The sequence below is a fragment of the Pelophylax lessonae genome (assembly GCF_965119305.1).
Source record: "Pelophylax lessonae genome assembly, chromosome: 2".
NCBI lineage: Eukaryota > Metazoa > Chordata > Amphibia > Anura > Ranidae > Pelophylax > Pelophylax lessonae.
Genome location: NC_138769.1, coordinates 399,832,123 through 399,849,943, shown reverse-complemented (window position 1 = coordinate 399,849,943; position 17,821 = coordinate 399,832,123). Strand labels below are relative to the sequence as shown.

General features: G+C 47.6%; 1 protein-coding gene across 1 annotated transcript in view; it reads right to left on the bottom strand.

The window, feature by feature from the left end:
- Window positions 1-3,902: 3,902 nt before the first annotated feature.
- Window positions 3,903-17,821, bottom strand: part of GUSB (glucuronidase beta) — a 50,117-nt gene continuing 36,198 nt past the window's right edge. The window contains exon 12 of the mRNA XM_082245480.1: window positions 3,903-4,461. Within this exon, the coding sequence (XP_082101606.1) occupies window positions 4,319-4,461 (143 nt within the window). The 3' untranslated portion in view covers window positions 3,903-4,318. The remainder of the gene's footprint in view (window positions 4,462-17,821) is intronic.

Genomic DNA, 17,821 nt, shown 5'->3' with positions numbered 1-17,821 from the left:
AACACATGCTGTATTACAAGGGGGACTTATAAGTATCAGATATATACTGACCATATATGGAGGGGCCCATAATTCATACTGCCTCATAACGAGGAAAGAAAAAAAGGGAACGTTTACTCACCATACCGAACCGACAGGCACCCTCTCTTCACAATACCCTCTCCACCGGGGTGGGGGTTTGTGGACCACTCCGGACGCCTCGACTCTCTGGTTCCTGGCGTCCAAGCGAGACTTTTAACTCGCAAGGTCAGTCCCTCCACTGGGACTCCGTCGCGGCCGACCCAGCGCGGAGCTCTGGTCTGCACGCGCTCGTAGGCAGAAACCGGGGTGACCACTGGATCTCAACATCCAGCCCGTCGCCCGGCCCCGCATACTTACTTGAATGTGTCGCGGCCGACCAAGCGCAATGCCATGGTCTGCGCGCGCTCGTAGGCCGGCTGGGGTGACCACAAGTGTCGCCCAGTCCGGCATTTTTGCTTGAAGATCTCACAAGAAAAACACTGGAGAAAAACTACCTAAAAAATGTCTTTTTCTAAAGAAAAAAGTCTTGTCAGGACCAAAAGATCCCAGCAAGGAACTTAGGTCCTTACTCCTGACTAGACAGAAAAAAACTGATTCCCTGTAGCAGAGAGAGGGAGGATATACCCTCAGGGACTGCCCCTAAGGTGGAGCCAGAACGTTTTGTCTTTCTGCCTAGTCCTACTCTTGCGGAGACAACATAACCCAGCTCTTGAGAATCAAGAAGACTACGTCTGTCAATGAGCGATAGAGAAATATTATTGCTGCGCCAAGTCTTTCATTGGAGATAAATAAATAAATAAAAATGTTTGGTGTACAAAATGTTATCACAATAACTCTAAATCAGTCCATCAACTGTGATACTAAAGTGATAAATCAATTTCTGAGCCGTGATTATAAAATCAATAATATTAATAGTCCCAATCCTCAGTGAAAATAGTGACTGAAAGAAAATCAAAAAATCTTCATCCACAAACGTGATCAAAAGTGCTGCATGCTTCACTCCAGGTGCTCCTAGTGACTAGTGACAGATTAGCAGCTCACCTTAGGAACAGACTCCTGAGAGTCAATACACACTCTGGGATAATCACTGCAGTCTGGTTTGCCTTCCCATCACCGCCTCCTGATAGTCCCTCCAGGTTTATATGGCATCGGTGTGGAAAAAATAAAAGCAAGATCTAGTGCTCTCTGATTATAAGGCTATTTATTAAATCATAAATGGTGAAATCGCACTTACATTTCAAAGCACTTCAGCAGTGCGGACTTATCATAGCATCAAACGCTGCCTGTGGTCTCTGGGAATCGACGTGATGACGTGCAGGCTCCTCCCCTGTACGCGTTGCGTCATAGACTTCGTCAGCGGGGTGGTCCATTTTCAAGGCACTGTAGTATCATTAATAGTAACCAAGATGGAGATTATATATATATATATATATATATATATATATATATATATATATAGGCCTTCAGTTTAGTAACAAGCAGTGTCAGAAGTATTAAAACTCCATAGAGGGGTGGGTGGCTGTGTCCATCATTGAACTCAGAGAAATAGGATTTTTGGACCGTAAATTCTATTTCTCTGAGTCCATTGAAGGACACAGCGCTCCATATTCAGAACCATAGGGATCTCCCCAAGCAGTGCCAAACATGAGGGGTGGGACAACAAAAAATTCCAAAAGGTAAACACAAGAGCCAATCAGGTAACAGAAGCCCAACCTGAACAATACACCCCCAAAGAGGGAACAGATCCTCTAAACCGCAGCCTGCAAAACCTTGCGGCCAAAGGAAACATTCACAGATGCCAACACATACACTTTGTAGAACTTAGTGAAAGTGTACACCTTGCAAACCTGTGCCACTGACACCTGATGATGGAAGGCCCATGAAGCACTAAGCGCCCAAGTAGAGTGCGCCGTTACAGAGAAAGGAGAAACCGGACCCTTGATAGAATAGGCCTGTCACCATTTGTCAGATCCATCTGAAAATGGTCGCAGAAGAAGCGTTCCACATTTTTGAACAACTACAAACATTATACTTATTCTCCCAGGAGAATGATGCTATCTTAACCACTTCTGGACCGGAAGATTTCCCCCCTTAATGACCGGGCCATATTTTGCGATTCGGCACTGCATTACTTTAACGGACAATTGCACGGTTGTGCAACTCTGTACCCAAATAAAATTGATGTCCTTTTTTTTTTCCATCCCAAATAGAGCTTTCTTTTGGTGGTATTTGATCACCTGTGCGATTTTTATTTTTTGCGCTATAAACAAAAAAAGAGCGACAATTCTGAAAAAAAAAACAATATTTTTCACTTTCTCAAAAGAAAAAAATCACAAAAAGCGTATTTTGATTGGGTTGTGCAAAATGTATTGCGTCTAGTAACTACGGAAAAGATTTAGGTCATTTTTATTGTTTTTTTTTTTTTTTTTTTTACTAGTAATGGCGGCGATCTGCGATTTTTAGCGGGACTGCGGACAGGTTGGACCCCTAACTGACATTTTTGACACTTTTGGGGGGACCAGTGACATTACAGTAAATCAGTGCTAAAAATATGCACTGTTACTGTAATAATGACACTGGCAGGAAGGGGTTAACACTGTGGGTTATCAAGGGGTTAAATGTGACTAGGAGAGTGATTCTAACTGTGAGGGGGGGCATGGATTGTGAAATGACCACAGAGACCTGTGTTTCTATATAGAAGGATTACAGACGCTCTGATCATTCCAGGGAGAAGAACGGTCAGCTGTGTTTACAACAGCTGACCGTTCTTTTCTCTCAGCCGGGAGCGATCGCGGGTGTCAAGCGGCAATCGGAGCCGCCTGCCCCGTGCATCGGAGTCCCCGATGCCGATTGGGGGTGGGAGCGCGGCGCCGGCGGCACGCGCTCGCCCCTAGCTGCAGGCGCGTGACCGATGTAGGTCTACGTCGGTTTGCGCAGGAGGGCCGCACTCCTGCAGTAAAAAGGCGGCGGGTGGTCGGAAGAGGTTAAAGGAGTTGTAAAGTCAGAAGGTTTTTTTTATCTTATTGCATTAAGATTAAAAGCCTTCTGTGTGAAGCAGCCTCCCCAGCACCCCCTAATACTTACCTGAGCCCCATCACTGTCCAGCAAGGTCTACGAGTCCCTCGGCCATCTGGGTTCGCCTTCCTGATTGGCTGAGACACAGCCGCGGAGTCATTGGTTCCCACGACTGTCAAAGTTAGTTAGCCAATCAGGAGAGAGAGGGGGTAGGGCCGAAACACAGCTCCAAGTCTGAATGAACACACGGAACTGCAGCTTGGCTCGGGTGCCCTCATAGCAAGCTGCTTGCTGTGGGGGCACTCGACAGGAGGGAGGGGCTAGGAGCAGTAACAAGGGACTCGAGAAGAGGAGGAGCCAGGCTGCCCTGTGCAAAACCAACTGCACAGAGTGGGTAAGTATAACAGGTTTTTTTTTTTTTTTTTAAAACGATACTTCTTAAAGTGTCTTTACTGTTAAAGTGGTAAGAATGTGGAACTCCCTCCCTTGGTGGTGTCAGCAGGGAGTTTGAATAAATCCAAAAAATGTTTAGATGCTTTTCTTTGCAAACACAATGTACATGTGTACTGAAATCAGTAGAGACACACACACACACACACACACACACACACACACACACACACACGATAAACTGGACAGACCAGTGTCTTTTCAATCTTACCAACCGTGTCAAATGGTCAGCACAGAAGTGATTACCCTCCAATGATAACTATGGTAGGTTACTTTTATCAGAATTGAAAACTGGGTACTCACAACTACAATAGTCAGAAAATTAGTGAAGAGAAAAAAAAAACATATTTCAAGTAAATAAAATTACACAAATTTAGTTATATTAAACTTTTATTCATCAAAACATTGTTTGTCGATTGATCCAGTTAGGTACACAATTATCTCATGCAGATGCCAAAGGCAACCTCAGCACCAATCAAAAAGTAATTTATTAAATTACATATACAGAATAAAAGAATCATCATCCAAAAAAATGAAATCTCTCATTTTAGAAAAACAAAATGAATTGTAGGATGGGTGTGCTTTCGTAATAACTATGTACATAATATGTACTGCAAAGTATTGCATTGTGTGTGCAATTTTAAACATTCAAGCCACTTTTGTACCACAAGTCTTATGTATATATTGCATTGTGGTTTGGAAGGCTGGGAAGTAAACATTTCAGTACTATACCCATTGGCGTATTCAATATGAAGTCAGCCTCAGTAGGTAGGAATTCTGTAGGCCAGTTTATGGCAGGCTTTGGAAGACCCAAATATTATAAGGAGAAAATTTAATACCTAGAATTTGGTTGGTTTTGATACCAAGTTTCATTGGCCAGTTTCCAGTATCGGTCCCGCAGAATGAAAGCTGATGTTTTGGGCTGTCTTTGGCGAGTGAAGATGCCTTTTTTGTTGCCAACAACTCTTGTAACGCCTGAGGTGGGAAAATAATATTATTCCAAAGATAATGACAACAGATCACATTTTAACTGGCAACTTTAACTGTGATACAACAAACCTTGTAGACCTGTATCCTGTTAAAAGTATAGTGTAGGCCATGTTCCTAATAAGGTCTATTCACTAACATAGGGCCTAGTCACTAAGACTACTAATACACAGGACACTGTTTCATAAGAACAGATGAGTAGAAAGGACAGTTGTTACATTATAATTATAAAAACTGTTTACTAATGACTGATAGCAATAGAATAACCAAATTATTCTCAAAGTGAATGAAAAAAAAAAAAGGTACCTGCTCTTATCTCTGTCTTCCCCTACAAATACCTGGTACTTCTGGGTATGGAATACAACTTTTCAGCAGTGCTCAGTGTCTGACCAACTGCCAGTACCAGAAGCTGTTATGCAGGGGAATAGGCAGTTTAGCTTATGTGCGTTTCCACGGTCTCAAAGCAGAAAAACTTGTATAGATATTTTGGGAACACCAATGGTAAATCTAGGTAGGGGAGGAGCAAGCAAGGCAAAGGTAAGGCCAGGCACCTATGCAGTGGCAGACTTCAGTTTTTTTCACTTACAAAGTTACTTTAATCAATATAAAGTTTACATCAAACGTTAATGCCATCCACTAGTAGAATATGCATTATCGCACATGTAGTTTTGTCCAACACATAAACCCACAGTGCAAAAGTTTTCTATTTTTATAAACAATACACTCCTGTCAAAACTGAAAATGAAAGTGATTGTAAACTTCCAGATTAAAAAACAAAAACAAAAAAAACAAACAGGTTATACTTACCTGCTCTGTGCAATGGTTTTGCACAAAGTATCCTCGATCCTCCTCTTCTGGGGTCCCCTGCTGAGTGCCTCCATAGCAAGCCACTTGCTAAGGGGGCACTCGTGCAATAGATGCATAGATGAGTGTGGCTCAGCCCCGCCCCCTCCTCACTGGCTGTGATTGACAGCAGCAGAAACCAATAGCTCCCACTGCGGTGTCTGAGCCAATGTTGAGGAAGAGAGCTGAGTCTCTTGTGCACATCACTGGATCAAGATCAGGCTCAGGTAAGTAAGGGGGGGTTGGAGGGAAGCTCCATACTGAAGGTTTTTTACCCTAATGCAGAGAATGCATGAAGGTAAAAAAAAAAAAAACTCATCCTTTAGAACCACTTTAGGCCTTGAAATGGCATAGAAAGTTCAAGGTTTAACGTGACTACAACTACAAAATTAAAGAGTAACTAAAAAGGGAAAAACTGGAACTTTGTCTTACAGTAAAATCCTTTTCTCTGATGTTCATTGACGGACACCGCTCAATATCTTCTTGACCCTTGGATTTATGCTGCCGCCTACAGGAGTAGTAAACTAGGCAGAAAAAAGTTTGACTACGCCTATAGGGCAGTCCTAGGGGGTATACTCCCACTTCCTGCTATAGGTCTTCAGTTTTGTAACAAGCAGTGTCAGAAAAACATATAACCCAACCCAATAGAGGGGCGGGTGCTGTGTCCGTCAATGAACATCAGAGAAAAGGATTTTACGGTAAGACAAAAATCCAGTTTTCTCTTTCGTTCATTGACGGACACAGCTCCATATCTTCTTGACCCTTGGGACATCTCAACATGAGGGGTGGAAAGAACACAGCAACAAACATACTTACCAAAGGCTAAACGTAGCCAACCAGGGAAAACAGGAGCTCAACCAGGAACAACTGGAGCTCACCTGACAAAAAAGTACACCCTCAAAGAGGACTAATCCTCTCCAACAGCGACCTGCAAAATCCTACCATACAATAAAGTGCATATGTGAATATATTTTAAAGTAATATTTCCTGTGGGTTATAAAGTGCCAAGTACAAAATGAGGGGTCACCCCCTTATTAAAACCATAAGATACTCAACCTCTAATAAATTCTGTGTAATCCTCTATTATTTAAAACATCTTAGTGGCATACCAAATTCTTACAAATATAAATAAATAATAGTGCAATATATATATATATATATATATATATATATATATATATATATATATTAATAAAGTGCAATACATATAAAAATACATATAAATCAATAAAGTGCAACTGTGCTCTGTTCAAATATCCACTCAGGTTATCCGCTCAAAGTCCAACCATAGTGCATGTACAACCCAAAATGTCCCAGTGACGTAATCACAACCATGCAGGGGAGTAGTGATGGTGGGTATCACCTAGGCACTTGTGCAGGGATGGCAGGAGTCAGAGCTTACCAGATGCAGTTGATCCCTGTTACCATATGGCAACCTGGATCATAGAACGCTTGTTTCAATGCTCCAGTATCAAGGTACACTCTTGTCCACTCTCCTGGGTATCAGGGTGTCCTGGAAGTGATGAGTGACACAATCTAATTTCTCCTCCAGGTATGGAGATCACAATGAGCTCTGGAGCTGCTTTGGATTGTCAGGAAATCTGAAATCTGCTGACACTCAATCCTCTGTAAAGTGGAAGAGAAGAGAATCCACTTTACAGAGGATTGAGTGTCCGCAGATGCCAACACATCCACCTTTTGTGAAAGTGCGCATGGACGACCAGGCCTTGAAAACCTGCACCACCGACGCCCGATGACGGAATGCCCAAGATGCACTAAGTGCCCTTGTAGAATACGTCTAACAGGGAGGGAAAGGAGGATTCTTGCACCACCGTCTGCGTAATCCGTCTGGAAAGGGTCGCAGCAGACGCGGCCAGCCTCTTACAGGGTCCATCTGTAAGGACAAATAGGCCGATTTTCGGAACAACTCATTCGCCCGCCAGGTACACCCTGATTGATCGAACCACATCCAAAGAATGTAAGGCAACCTCTTTAGGGTGCTTAGGCTTAGGACACAAGGAGTGTAACACAATGCCTTTATTTAAATGGAAACCAGAGATGACCTTAGGAAGGAACGACTGGCCGGGACAAAGCACCACTTTATCTCAGTGAACCAACAAGTAAGGTGAACGACAAGACAAGCTGCCAGCTCCGACACCCTACGTGCAGAGGAAAAAACCACCAAGGCGGCTACCTTCTGGAGCAATGTAAGCAGAGGAATCTCGCGAATATTTTCCAACGGCGGTTAATGAAGAACCGACAGCACTAAGTTGAGATCCCATGAGGGCAATGGAGACCGCACCCCCTGAACAAAGGTGCGAACCACAGAAAGCGTAGCCAAAGGAGGATAAAAGAAAACCGCCAATGCTGACCCTGGACCTTGATGGTACCTGAGGCCAGACGCTGCTCCACATCTCGTTGGAGAAAAGACAAACTCCGAGTCACCCCAAGAGATTCACATCCGCAAAGTACGCTCTTCAAATGCGATGGTAAATCTACCTATAAGTAGATTTACTAGCTTGCAGCAGCGTGGGAATTACCGATTCAGACAACCCTCTAGCCTTCAGCACCTAGCTTCCGACAGCCAAGCCGTTAAAGCCACCGACTGTAAAGCAAAATTGAAGATTGGCCCTTGAGCCAACAGATCTCCTCCAAGAGGAAGTCTCCAGGGAGCAATGACGAACAACCGTATCAGATCGGCGTACCAAGAACGGCAAAGCCAGTCTGCAGCCACTAGGATGGCCGTTATCCCTTCTGCCTCAAGCCTACGCAGGAGTCTTGGCAAAAGTTCTAGAAGAGGAAAGATGTAAATCCGACGATACCGGTTCTAAAGGAGCCACCAGTGCATCTGTAGCGTCCACCAGAGGATCCACAAAATCCAAGCACCTTCCTGTTGAGACGAGAGGCAAACAGAACCACCTCGGGAGTTCCCCACCAGAGACACAACTGATAAAACACCTCCGGAAGAAATGTCCAGTATATCGATCGGTAGTCTGAATTCTTCCAGAGTCCAGACCCCCTGAGCACAATCTGTGCCAAAAAACGCCACCCCACTTGGACTGGCTGGCATCCGTGGTGACCACCTTCCAGTACAGGGGAAGGAAGAATCAGGGACCTTCTCGTACCCCAGCTCAACAGGATTAGATTGTCTAGAGACTGTGGATTCTTGCCAGACATGGCAAGAATCTCTCTTTGCAGAGGTCTCATGTGGACAGATTTTGGAACTCGTCCCATGGAACACCTTGGCTGAGGCCGAGTCTAGAACAGACCCAGATAGTCCAACTAGGTGGATCGAACCAGAACCAATACCTGGAAATTTAATTTCCAACCAAACTACTGCAGATTCCAAACAGTAATCTCCCGGTTGTCCTTCAGAGCAGTCGGAGACTCTGCTTTCAGAAGAAGATCATCCAGGTACTCTAGTAACGCAATCCCCCGCTGGCGCAACAATGCCAACACTTGCAAAAACCTGAGGGGTTAAGGTGAGACCTCTTGAGAATGCTCCTCGCCCAAGCGGAGAAAGCACAGATGACCCACATATATAGGAATATGAAGGTAAGCGTCCTTACTATCGATATAGAGGCCTGAAGATTCCCCTGATGTAGGGATGCCACTACTTTACGAATGGACTCCATTCTAAACATCTGTACCCACACAAAGCAGTTCAGAGCTTGAGGTCCAAGATGGGACATACCTCGCTTTCCTTCCTGGGACTTGCAAACATGTTTGAATAAAACCCATGAAACAAACGTTCCGATACTGAGACCTGAACACTCACCCCTTGTAGTAGCAAGTCTTGCACCGCCCCGAAGAGACCTCGCAGGCGGTATGGGGATAAACGCAGGTTGGAAGGAAAGAACCTCAAAAAATATATCTTGTATAGACAGGAAAAAAAACAGAATTTTTGTAAGAACTTACTGTAAAATTCTTTTTCTCTTACGTCCTCTGACAGTCGCCGCCCACTCATGCAGTCTTCAATTATGGGTATTGTCCTTATCCATAGGGGTAAACTAGACAAAAGATTTTTGTTAAAATCATACATAAAAGCATTTGCATGTACACACCCACAGGGGGCTGTCACTCTGGACCATACCCTCATGCTAGCAGCATTCTCAACTCAGTTTGGTAGCAAGCAGTATATAGATCCAACAACCCCAAAAGAGGGGCGGGGGAGGCGACTGTCAGAGGACGGTAAGTTCTTACAAAAATTTTGTTTTCTCTTACGTCCTCTGACAGTCGCCGCCCACTCATACAGTCTTCACTTATGGGACCTCCCAAAGCAGTGTAGACTTGAGGGGTGGGAAACGCAACCGCCACAAGGGTAACGCAACACCCAGGTCAGAAAAGGAACCTTATCGCCAAGATAAGGGTAAAAAACACTGGGTAACAAGAAGCTCAACAGGAGCAACAAAACCCAGGAAAGCAAAAAACCAAGGGGTCAATCCCCCAACAGGAAGGGACAGACGCAAAACTGTTATGTCCCCCTAAAGTACAGCCGCACTCAGAACTGTGCGGCCAAAGGAGGCATCGGCCGACGCCAAAACATCAAGTTTGCAAAACATGGTAAAGGTATGCACGGCTGATCAAGTCGCCGCTTGCACATCTGGGACACCGACGCCTTATGGCGAAAAAACCCAAGACACACTCACCGCCCTGGTAAAGTGTGCCGGGACAGGGAAAGGTGGAACCTGTTCCCCAAGCGAATAGGCCATTACAATCGTCTGCCTGATCCATTTAGAAATGTTTGCCGCAGACGCAGCCGGGCCCTTCCGTGGTCCCTCAGGAAGGACAAAGAGAGAATCCGACATTCTGAAGGATTCAGTAGACAACAGGAAGACCCTGATCACCCTGACAACATCCAAGGAATGCAAGGCAAACTCCTTAGGGTGCTTAGGATCGCACGCAGCGAAGGCAAAACAATATCCTCAATGAGATGGAAGGCAGAAACCACCTTAGGAAGGAAGGATTGATGAGGTCGCAAAAGACCACCTTGTCCCTAAGGACAACTAGGTAGGGAGAGCGGCAGGACAAGGCTGCCAACTCCGACACTCTGCAAGCAGATGTGATAGCCACTAAAAAGGCAACTTTCCATGACAGTGCCAGCAGAAAAAACTCCCTGATATTTTCAAAGGGAGGACATAGGAAAACGGACAGGACCAGATTAAAGTCCCAAGGAGCTAACGGCGCCCTCCTAGGGGGGGCCAGATGACGCACACTTTGAACAAAATTGCGGATCAAGTAATTTGATGCCAGGGGGCACTGGAAAAGAATAGCCAGCGCGGATATCTGACCATTAATAATGGGCAGCGCCAAACGCTGATCCACGCCGGATTGCCGGAAGGCTAACACACTCGCCACCGAAAAGGAGCGAGGATGGAAACCCGGAGATTCACATCAGGCAAAATGAGCCTTCCAGGTATGATAATAAATCTTACCAGAAGAGGCCTTCCTAGCCTTCAGGAGGGTAGGAATGACCGCCGACAAGAGACCTCGATCTCTCAGGACCTGGCATTCAACAGCCACGCCGTCAAAGCCAGCGACCGTAAAGCAGGATGGAAGATCGGCCCCTGCGACAGCAGATCGTCTCGTGAGGGGAGCCGCCAAGGAGGCTCGACGACCAGTTGCATGATGTCCGCGTACCAGGACCGGCGCAGCCAGTCTGGAGTCACTATGAACACCTGCTTTTGGTACCGAGGCCAACCTGCGAAGGAACCGGGACAACAATTGAATCGGAGGAAAGGCATAGATCAGACGATACTGATTCCACGGCACCACCAACGCGTCCGAGGCGTCTGCCAGAGGATCGCGAGTACTTGCCACAAGCCTTTCCACCTCGTTGTTGAGACGAGACACGAACAGATCCACGCCCGGGGATCCCCATCGTGCACACAGCATCTGAAAACACCTCCGGGTGTAGGGACCATTTCCCTTGGTCCAGGGTCTGGCGGCTCAGATAGTCGGTTTGCCAGTTCTCCACACCCGGAAAGTGAACTGCCGAAAGTGACGAGACCCGCGTCTCGGCCCATGACAGATTCTCGGCCACTTCCTTGGCTGCCCAGGCACTCCTGGTGCCCCCTTGGTGATTGATGCATGCCACCGCAGTGGCATTGTCCGTCTGCACACGCACAGGGCGGTCCTGCAGATGACCCAACCAATGCAACAAACATGTGTTGGAACTAAGAGGTCGATCGCTCTTAGTTCCAACACATTTAACGGCAGAGAGGATTCCTCTTCCGACCAAGTGCCCTGGGCAGACAAAGTGCCCAGAATACCGCCCCAGCCCAACAGGCTGGCATCCGTGGCGATCACTGTCCATGGAATTGTGCAAATGGTATCGCCTCGAGTGACAAGGAATGTTGTCCCCAAAGGACCTGACCCCGCTCTGTAGAGTCTGGAGTTATACCTCCGGCAGGAAGACATTTGCTTGAGCAGAGTCCAGAACCATCCCCAGGTAGGGGAGCCAGACAAAAGGGGACAACGTCGACTTCTGGAAGTTGAAGGTCCACCCAAACTCCTGGAGTATCTGAACCGTGGCAGCCAGATCGCGTACCAAGGTCGCACTGGAACTCGACCTAAACAGGAAATTGTCCAGATATCCCAGGATTGCAATCCCCTGCGCCCACAACAGGGCCAGGACAGGAGCCAAGATTTTGGTAAACACCCTTGGGGCCGAAGCGAGACCGAATGGCAATGCCACAAACTGATAGTGCTCCTGCAATCTCGAATCGGAGGTACCACTGATGACCCTCGTAAATGGGGATGTGTAAATACGCATCCTTGAGGTCTACGGATGCCAGGAAATCTCCCGGACTCATAGAAGCCACCACCGATCGAATAGATTCCATGCAGAATTTCTGAACTCGCACGAATCGGTTCATAACTTCAAGTCCGGAATCGGACGTACCTTGCCCTCCTTTCTGGGCACTGTGAACAGATTCGACCTAAAAGCCCCGACAGTTTGTCCCCATGAGGCACCGGGACAATCACCCCCTGGGCGAGCAGATCCTGCACCGCCTGATCTAGATCGAGGAGACGATCCGGGGTTCAATAAAGATTTGAGGGGAAGAATCCGTCTGTCGGGCGTGATCGAAAGTTGATCTTACACCCCGATCGGGTGCAGCCAAGGTTCGGGAAAACAGCGCAGACGTCCCCACCCCTGAAGCGGGTGAGGGCGCCCCATCAGGTGGAGGCGGACTGGAACAGCGCGTTAGGGACTTCTGCAGACCACTCGGGCCCTTGAAGGGTTTGCCCTTGTCTAGTGCCCTAAAGACACGAAAGACCCCTGGTTGGTTTTAAAGGAAGAGCCCCGCTTACCGCGGAAGAATTTACCCTTTGCCACTTGGGGTGGAAGAGTCTCTCACCCCCTGTGACCCCCTAACCAACACATCCAGGGATCCCCCAAAAAGTCTGTTCCTCGCATAAGGGATGTCAGCCACCGTCCCTTAGGAAAACAGGTCAGCCGACAGGTTTTTTAAAACACACAATGCGACGGATGTGCACCGTGCATGCAGACAAACGTGAGACCAGAGGGGCCTCATCCCAGGTCGTGTCACACAGGTATAGTACAGCATGATAAACCTGTTCCATCATGGCCATCGTAGCAGGGGGAGCAGAATCCGCCTGCATGGTGCGTTGAATAACTTCAATCCACTCCAGCACAGCCCGAGACACCAGAACTGAAGCGAACCCGGGTTTCAGCAAGTAACCCGCCACCATATAGCAGTGGTGGGTAATAGACTCCACCCATCTGTCTACCGGGTCCCTAAACACCGGGCATTAGAGCGGCCTTATTCAACCTGGACACAGTGTGGTCCACCTTAGGGGCCACAGTCCAGCGTGAATCCGTGGGAGACGCGAAGGGATAGCGGTACTCAAACCGCCTAGAGACCACAAAGTTGAGCTTTAGATTGCGCCAATGTTCATTCACCATTTCATGAAATTTCCGGGTTCTGCGGGTCCCAAAGGATGACCGCGTACCCTGCTGGTGGAGGACTGGTGGTACACTGTCCATGACAACCATATCAGAATCTGAATCAGAAGAAGGTGAAGGCCTGGCCCATATTCCAAAAGACCGTTCAGACATCAGCAGATCCACCTATGATGCTAAAGTCGATAGTGCAGCGCCAAGGGAGCTCTGCTCAGAGCTGGGGGGAACTTGCTATCCTGGGAATCCATATTAAATCTAATGAAAGTTTGGAAAGCGCTGGTCCTTTAAGTAGTAACCGATGCGGATCGCACCGCGAGGTACTGCAGCAGCAATGAAATAGTGTGACAAGCATCCAACAGGAAAGTGACTGCCAGCATGAAAAAAAGTGACCCCAGAGAAGCTAAAAGACCCCCAGAAGGCATAGATACAACCTCCACGCTTTGCTGGAACGATCTGCAGTCTGAATAAAGGAAATTATATCATCCGCTAGAGGACACAGACTAAGGGAAAATGGCTGCCTATGTAATGTAATGGGGAGGCTTCAGGAAAATGGCCTCCGAGCCCATGTATTGGAAGGACTGTGCCACATCCAAGATGGTGCCGGAAGGGCGCGAAAATGCTGCAGGGAGGAGCGCAGAGCCCATAATGAAGCTGAATAGCGCGCCCACACTAAAAAAATGGCCGCTGACACCCCCACAAAGTACACAAAAGGCACACATCGGGGAGAGGGACCCCCCGCGACCCCCCCACAGCGCAGCAGAACTGCAATAGTGCCCACAGGGACAGGGAGAGACCGGGAAGGACACCGACAGACATGAGGGGAATAATACAGACATCACAGGCAGACTGTCATCCCCAACACAGAGGCCCCACAGACACTCCCCAAATGGAGGGGTTACTCACCGACCAGCGATAGCGTGGGTGCCGCCGTGAGACGGGAAGCCTCCCACCCCAGGTGGTGGGGGTACCGTCAGCCAAACAGGACGCTAGCTACACGCGGTGTACCGCAGTAGAGTCATCCTAGCGAAGTAACCACATTTGTGGGCAGTGTCCCTGAGGACAGGGACAGGTCGTTTGCGAGGCCAGGGCGTACGCATAGCCTGCTAAAAGCTCGATGGCAGGCTGGGATTCTGTAAGGTTCTCTGTCCTGAAATACCAGGACAACCAGTCCGATTCCCAGCTCCGCAAACGCTGTAGTCTTCTGATCTGACTAACTAAGCGCAGGAACAAATAAAATTCTATCATGAGAAAGAGAAAAAACACTTTTTCATAAATAAAATGAAATAAGAAAAGTAGAGAGGCTGGGACCGCAGCCCCAGCAAGGGAAAGCCTGTCTACCCCTTAGCTAGGCAAAAGACAAACTGAGTTGAGAATGCTGCTAGCATGAGGTTATGGTCCAGAGTGACAGCCCCCTGTGGGTGTGTACATGCAAATGCTTTTATGTATGATTTTAACAAAAATCTTTTGCCTAGTTTACCCCTATGGATAAGGACAATACCCATAAGTGAAGACTGTATGAGTGGGCGGCGACTGTCAGAGGACGTAAGAGAAAAGAGGCTATTTTGTTGACAAAAAGTGGCGGAGGGATACTGTTTATAAAAAGATATTTTACTGTTACTTTTAGTCCATAATTGAAACATTTCTTAATTGAATACGCAAAGATCAAAAATATCCCAGACAGAAAAATAGCCCACCCACATGATTGCGGGTGACCAGGCTCACAAAAAAAGAAAAAAACAAGACAAAGAATGACACGAAACAAAAAAACAACACAAAAGACTGTCTGGACACCAGAGATGATAGAAGGAAAGAACCTCCTTGGAGGAGAAGACCGAAAACGCAATCTTGTAGCTGGACTGAATCAGCTTGTGGATCCATTGTCTTGGATCATGGAGGTCTACGGGTCCAGAAAGAAGCAAAGACATCCTCCCCCACCCCAGATACGGGTAACTGCGCCCTTTCAGGCAGAAGTGGCGTTTGTCTGCAGGTCTGAAAAGACCCGTTTTCAGGATACCAGACAAGGTCCTCATGGAGCCTCTGATAAGGCGATTACCCCACAAATGGAAGATCACATAAGACCTTCTGGAAAGTCTGGTCCGCAGACCAGCATTTTAGCCATATTATGAGCCAAAGGATCATTGCTGTCACGGACAGCCCAGAGTCTAAGAGAGCCACATCCAGAGAGGCATCACAGATGAACTGCAACCCCTGGACCAACAAGTCCGCCAGCTCTGCAAAGGCAGGAGGAAGCTGTTCCCCCCTCCAGAGCCTGGCGCAAAAGCTTTGCCCACTCGGGAAAGTCAGGGACACCAATGCTATGGTGAACACCGGCCTAAGGACCGAACTGGCCACAGTAAACATGTGGCGGACCAAAGTCTTGGCTCTCCTGTCAAAAGGATCTTTTAAAACTGGAGACTTCTCCACCGGAATTAGGGTGGATTTATTCAGCCTGGAGACCTGAGAGTCACCACAGTTGGGACTGCCCATATACTCAACAGAGATTCCTCAAGGGATACCATCTATCGAAACGGTTAGGCACCACCATATTGCCAGACAACTCCACTGACTCTTGACAATTTTGTCACAGTAGGTGGGAAAAGGGGAATACCTTTGCCGCTTTAGAAGACCTGCGGGCTCCAAAAGGACTGGCGCCTCTGACACAGCAGCAGCTGCATCCCCCATGTTTCGTGTTTTCCGCACCGATACAATCAGTGCATCCACCAGCGCCTTTTCATGCGCATATGCAGTAAAATAGGAATTATCCTCACTGTCAAAGCACTCGAAGTGCATGGACGTAAACCCAGTAGGGTCGCTATATACTAAGCTCACCCTGAAAACATAACAAGCAGGGGAGGCCGCCAACCTCAGTCCCAGCAAAAGGGTCGCCCTCCATAGAGGACATAATAGGACATAGCCCCCTTGAGGAGGAGGGGCGCCTGCCATGACGCAGACACCCAGGCAGAGTACCCCCCCTCCCCACACAATAATGCCTGCTACACTTCACTAAGAATGAAGTGCCCACATGGCGCAAGGCTGACCATATGGCTCAACAGGTTGCAGGCCGTGGCCTAAATTTCAGTGGAGGCCCAGCCGCAATTTCCCGAATCCACAATCCGGCAGATGCCCAGGGAGAGAGTTGGGGGGCTTCAGCTAAACTCACTGAGGCCGCCCCTCAACGGCGGTGCCCAAAAGCTATATCCGCTCAGTCAGCAGCTCGGACAGCTTGGTCAGTCAGCCGCGAGTAGGCCACAAAGCTGCGGGCTACATTTTTGGCCCGATCCGCCTGCGTGAAGCGCGTACCCGCAGATAAAAACATCCGATCCCCTAGCCCAACAACTGCAGCAGGGAGGCCATAGGACATCCCTGCCCCAGTCACTAAACCCCAGGAGACAGGGAACCTGCTCAAACTCCCCCTCCCCCCGTTGTGCAACCCGGTCAGCAACAACCACATCCAACCCCCCCCCCCCCCCTTCTGGAGCATGATTAGAGGGACTGGGGGATAGAGGGGGAACCCGAGGCTCCAACCGGTGGGCACCACTACAGGCAGACCACCGCATCCTTTTTGGAATGGCGGTGCTGCGGTCCACAGGCGCGCTGCGACACAGGTCGTGACCAGGGTTACGCGTCCTTGCGAGGCATTTAACTCGCCGGCCAGCCCCCGTCCAGTGGGGCTATGTCGTGGCCAACCTAGCACTGGCCAGACTGGGAAGACCGTAAGGATCTAGAATATCCAGTCCATCGCCCAGTCCGGCAGTTGATTGTAGTTCTCACAGGAACAGAAAATAATAAAAGGAGGAAAAAAATCAGTTTAAAAAGGAAAAAAAATGCTAGAACCAGAGATCCCAGCAAGGAACTAGGTCCTTACTCCTGACTAAGCAGAAACAAAACTGAAGACCCCTGCGACTGCCCTATAGGCGTAGTCAAACTTTTTTCCGCCTAGTGTCCTACTCCTGTAGGGGACAGCATAAACCCAAGGTTCAAAAAGATATGGAGCTGTGTCCATCAATGATCGAAAGAGAAGCCTTTTTTGAATTTTTTTGTTTAATTTTGGATAGAGTGGAGAGGTATTAGAAAATCTGTCATTTTTTATTTCTGTCGGTGCCCCTGTTAGGGAGATTCACCCTCTCGATTTGTCCTGCTTACTGTTATCATTGAAAGTGATGAAGTGTTATTATTAAGTGAAAGTAAAAGAAAATTCCAAATTTTGGGTTGATGTTAGAAAATAAATAAAAGGGGAAATCTTCCGGTGGAGACAATCATTCTGGTGATCCTGCTGACACCTTGGGATTCCCTCCCTTTGCAGGTATTTCTTCTCAATTCCTGTTTTGGCTTTGGGACAGGAAGTAAAGGGAAATCTCCCCTATGGGACACAGATGGCAAAAAAGAAAAAAAATGACAGTGTTTATAATCATCCTTTTAGTTTGAAGCAGCAAAAACAATTGCAGTAAAATGGAAGAGGCACTACTTACAAGTCTTGGAATGCTGCCACAATGCTTCTCCCAAGCAGCTGCAGGTATTCAATATTTCTGTGCATGTGAATACAGTGGTTACAACCCCCAAATGGCTTGTATGTCATTA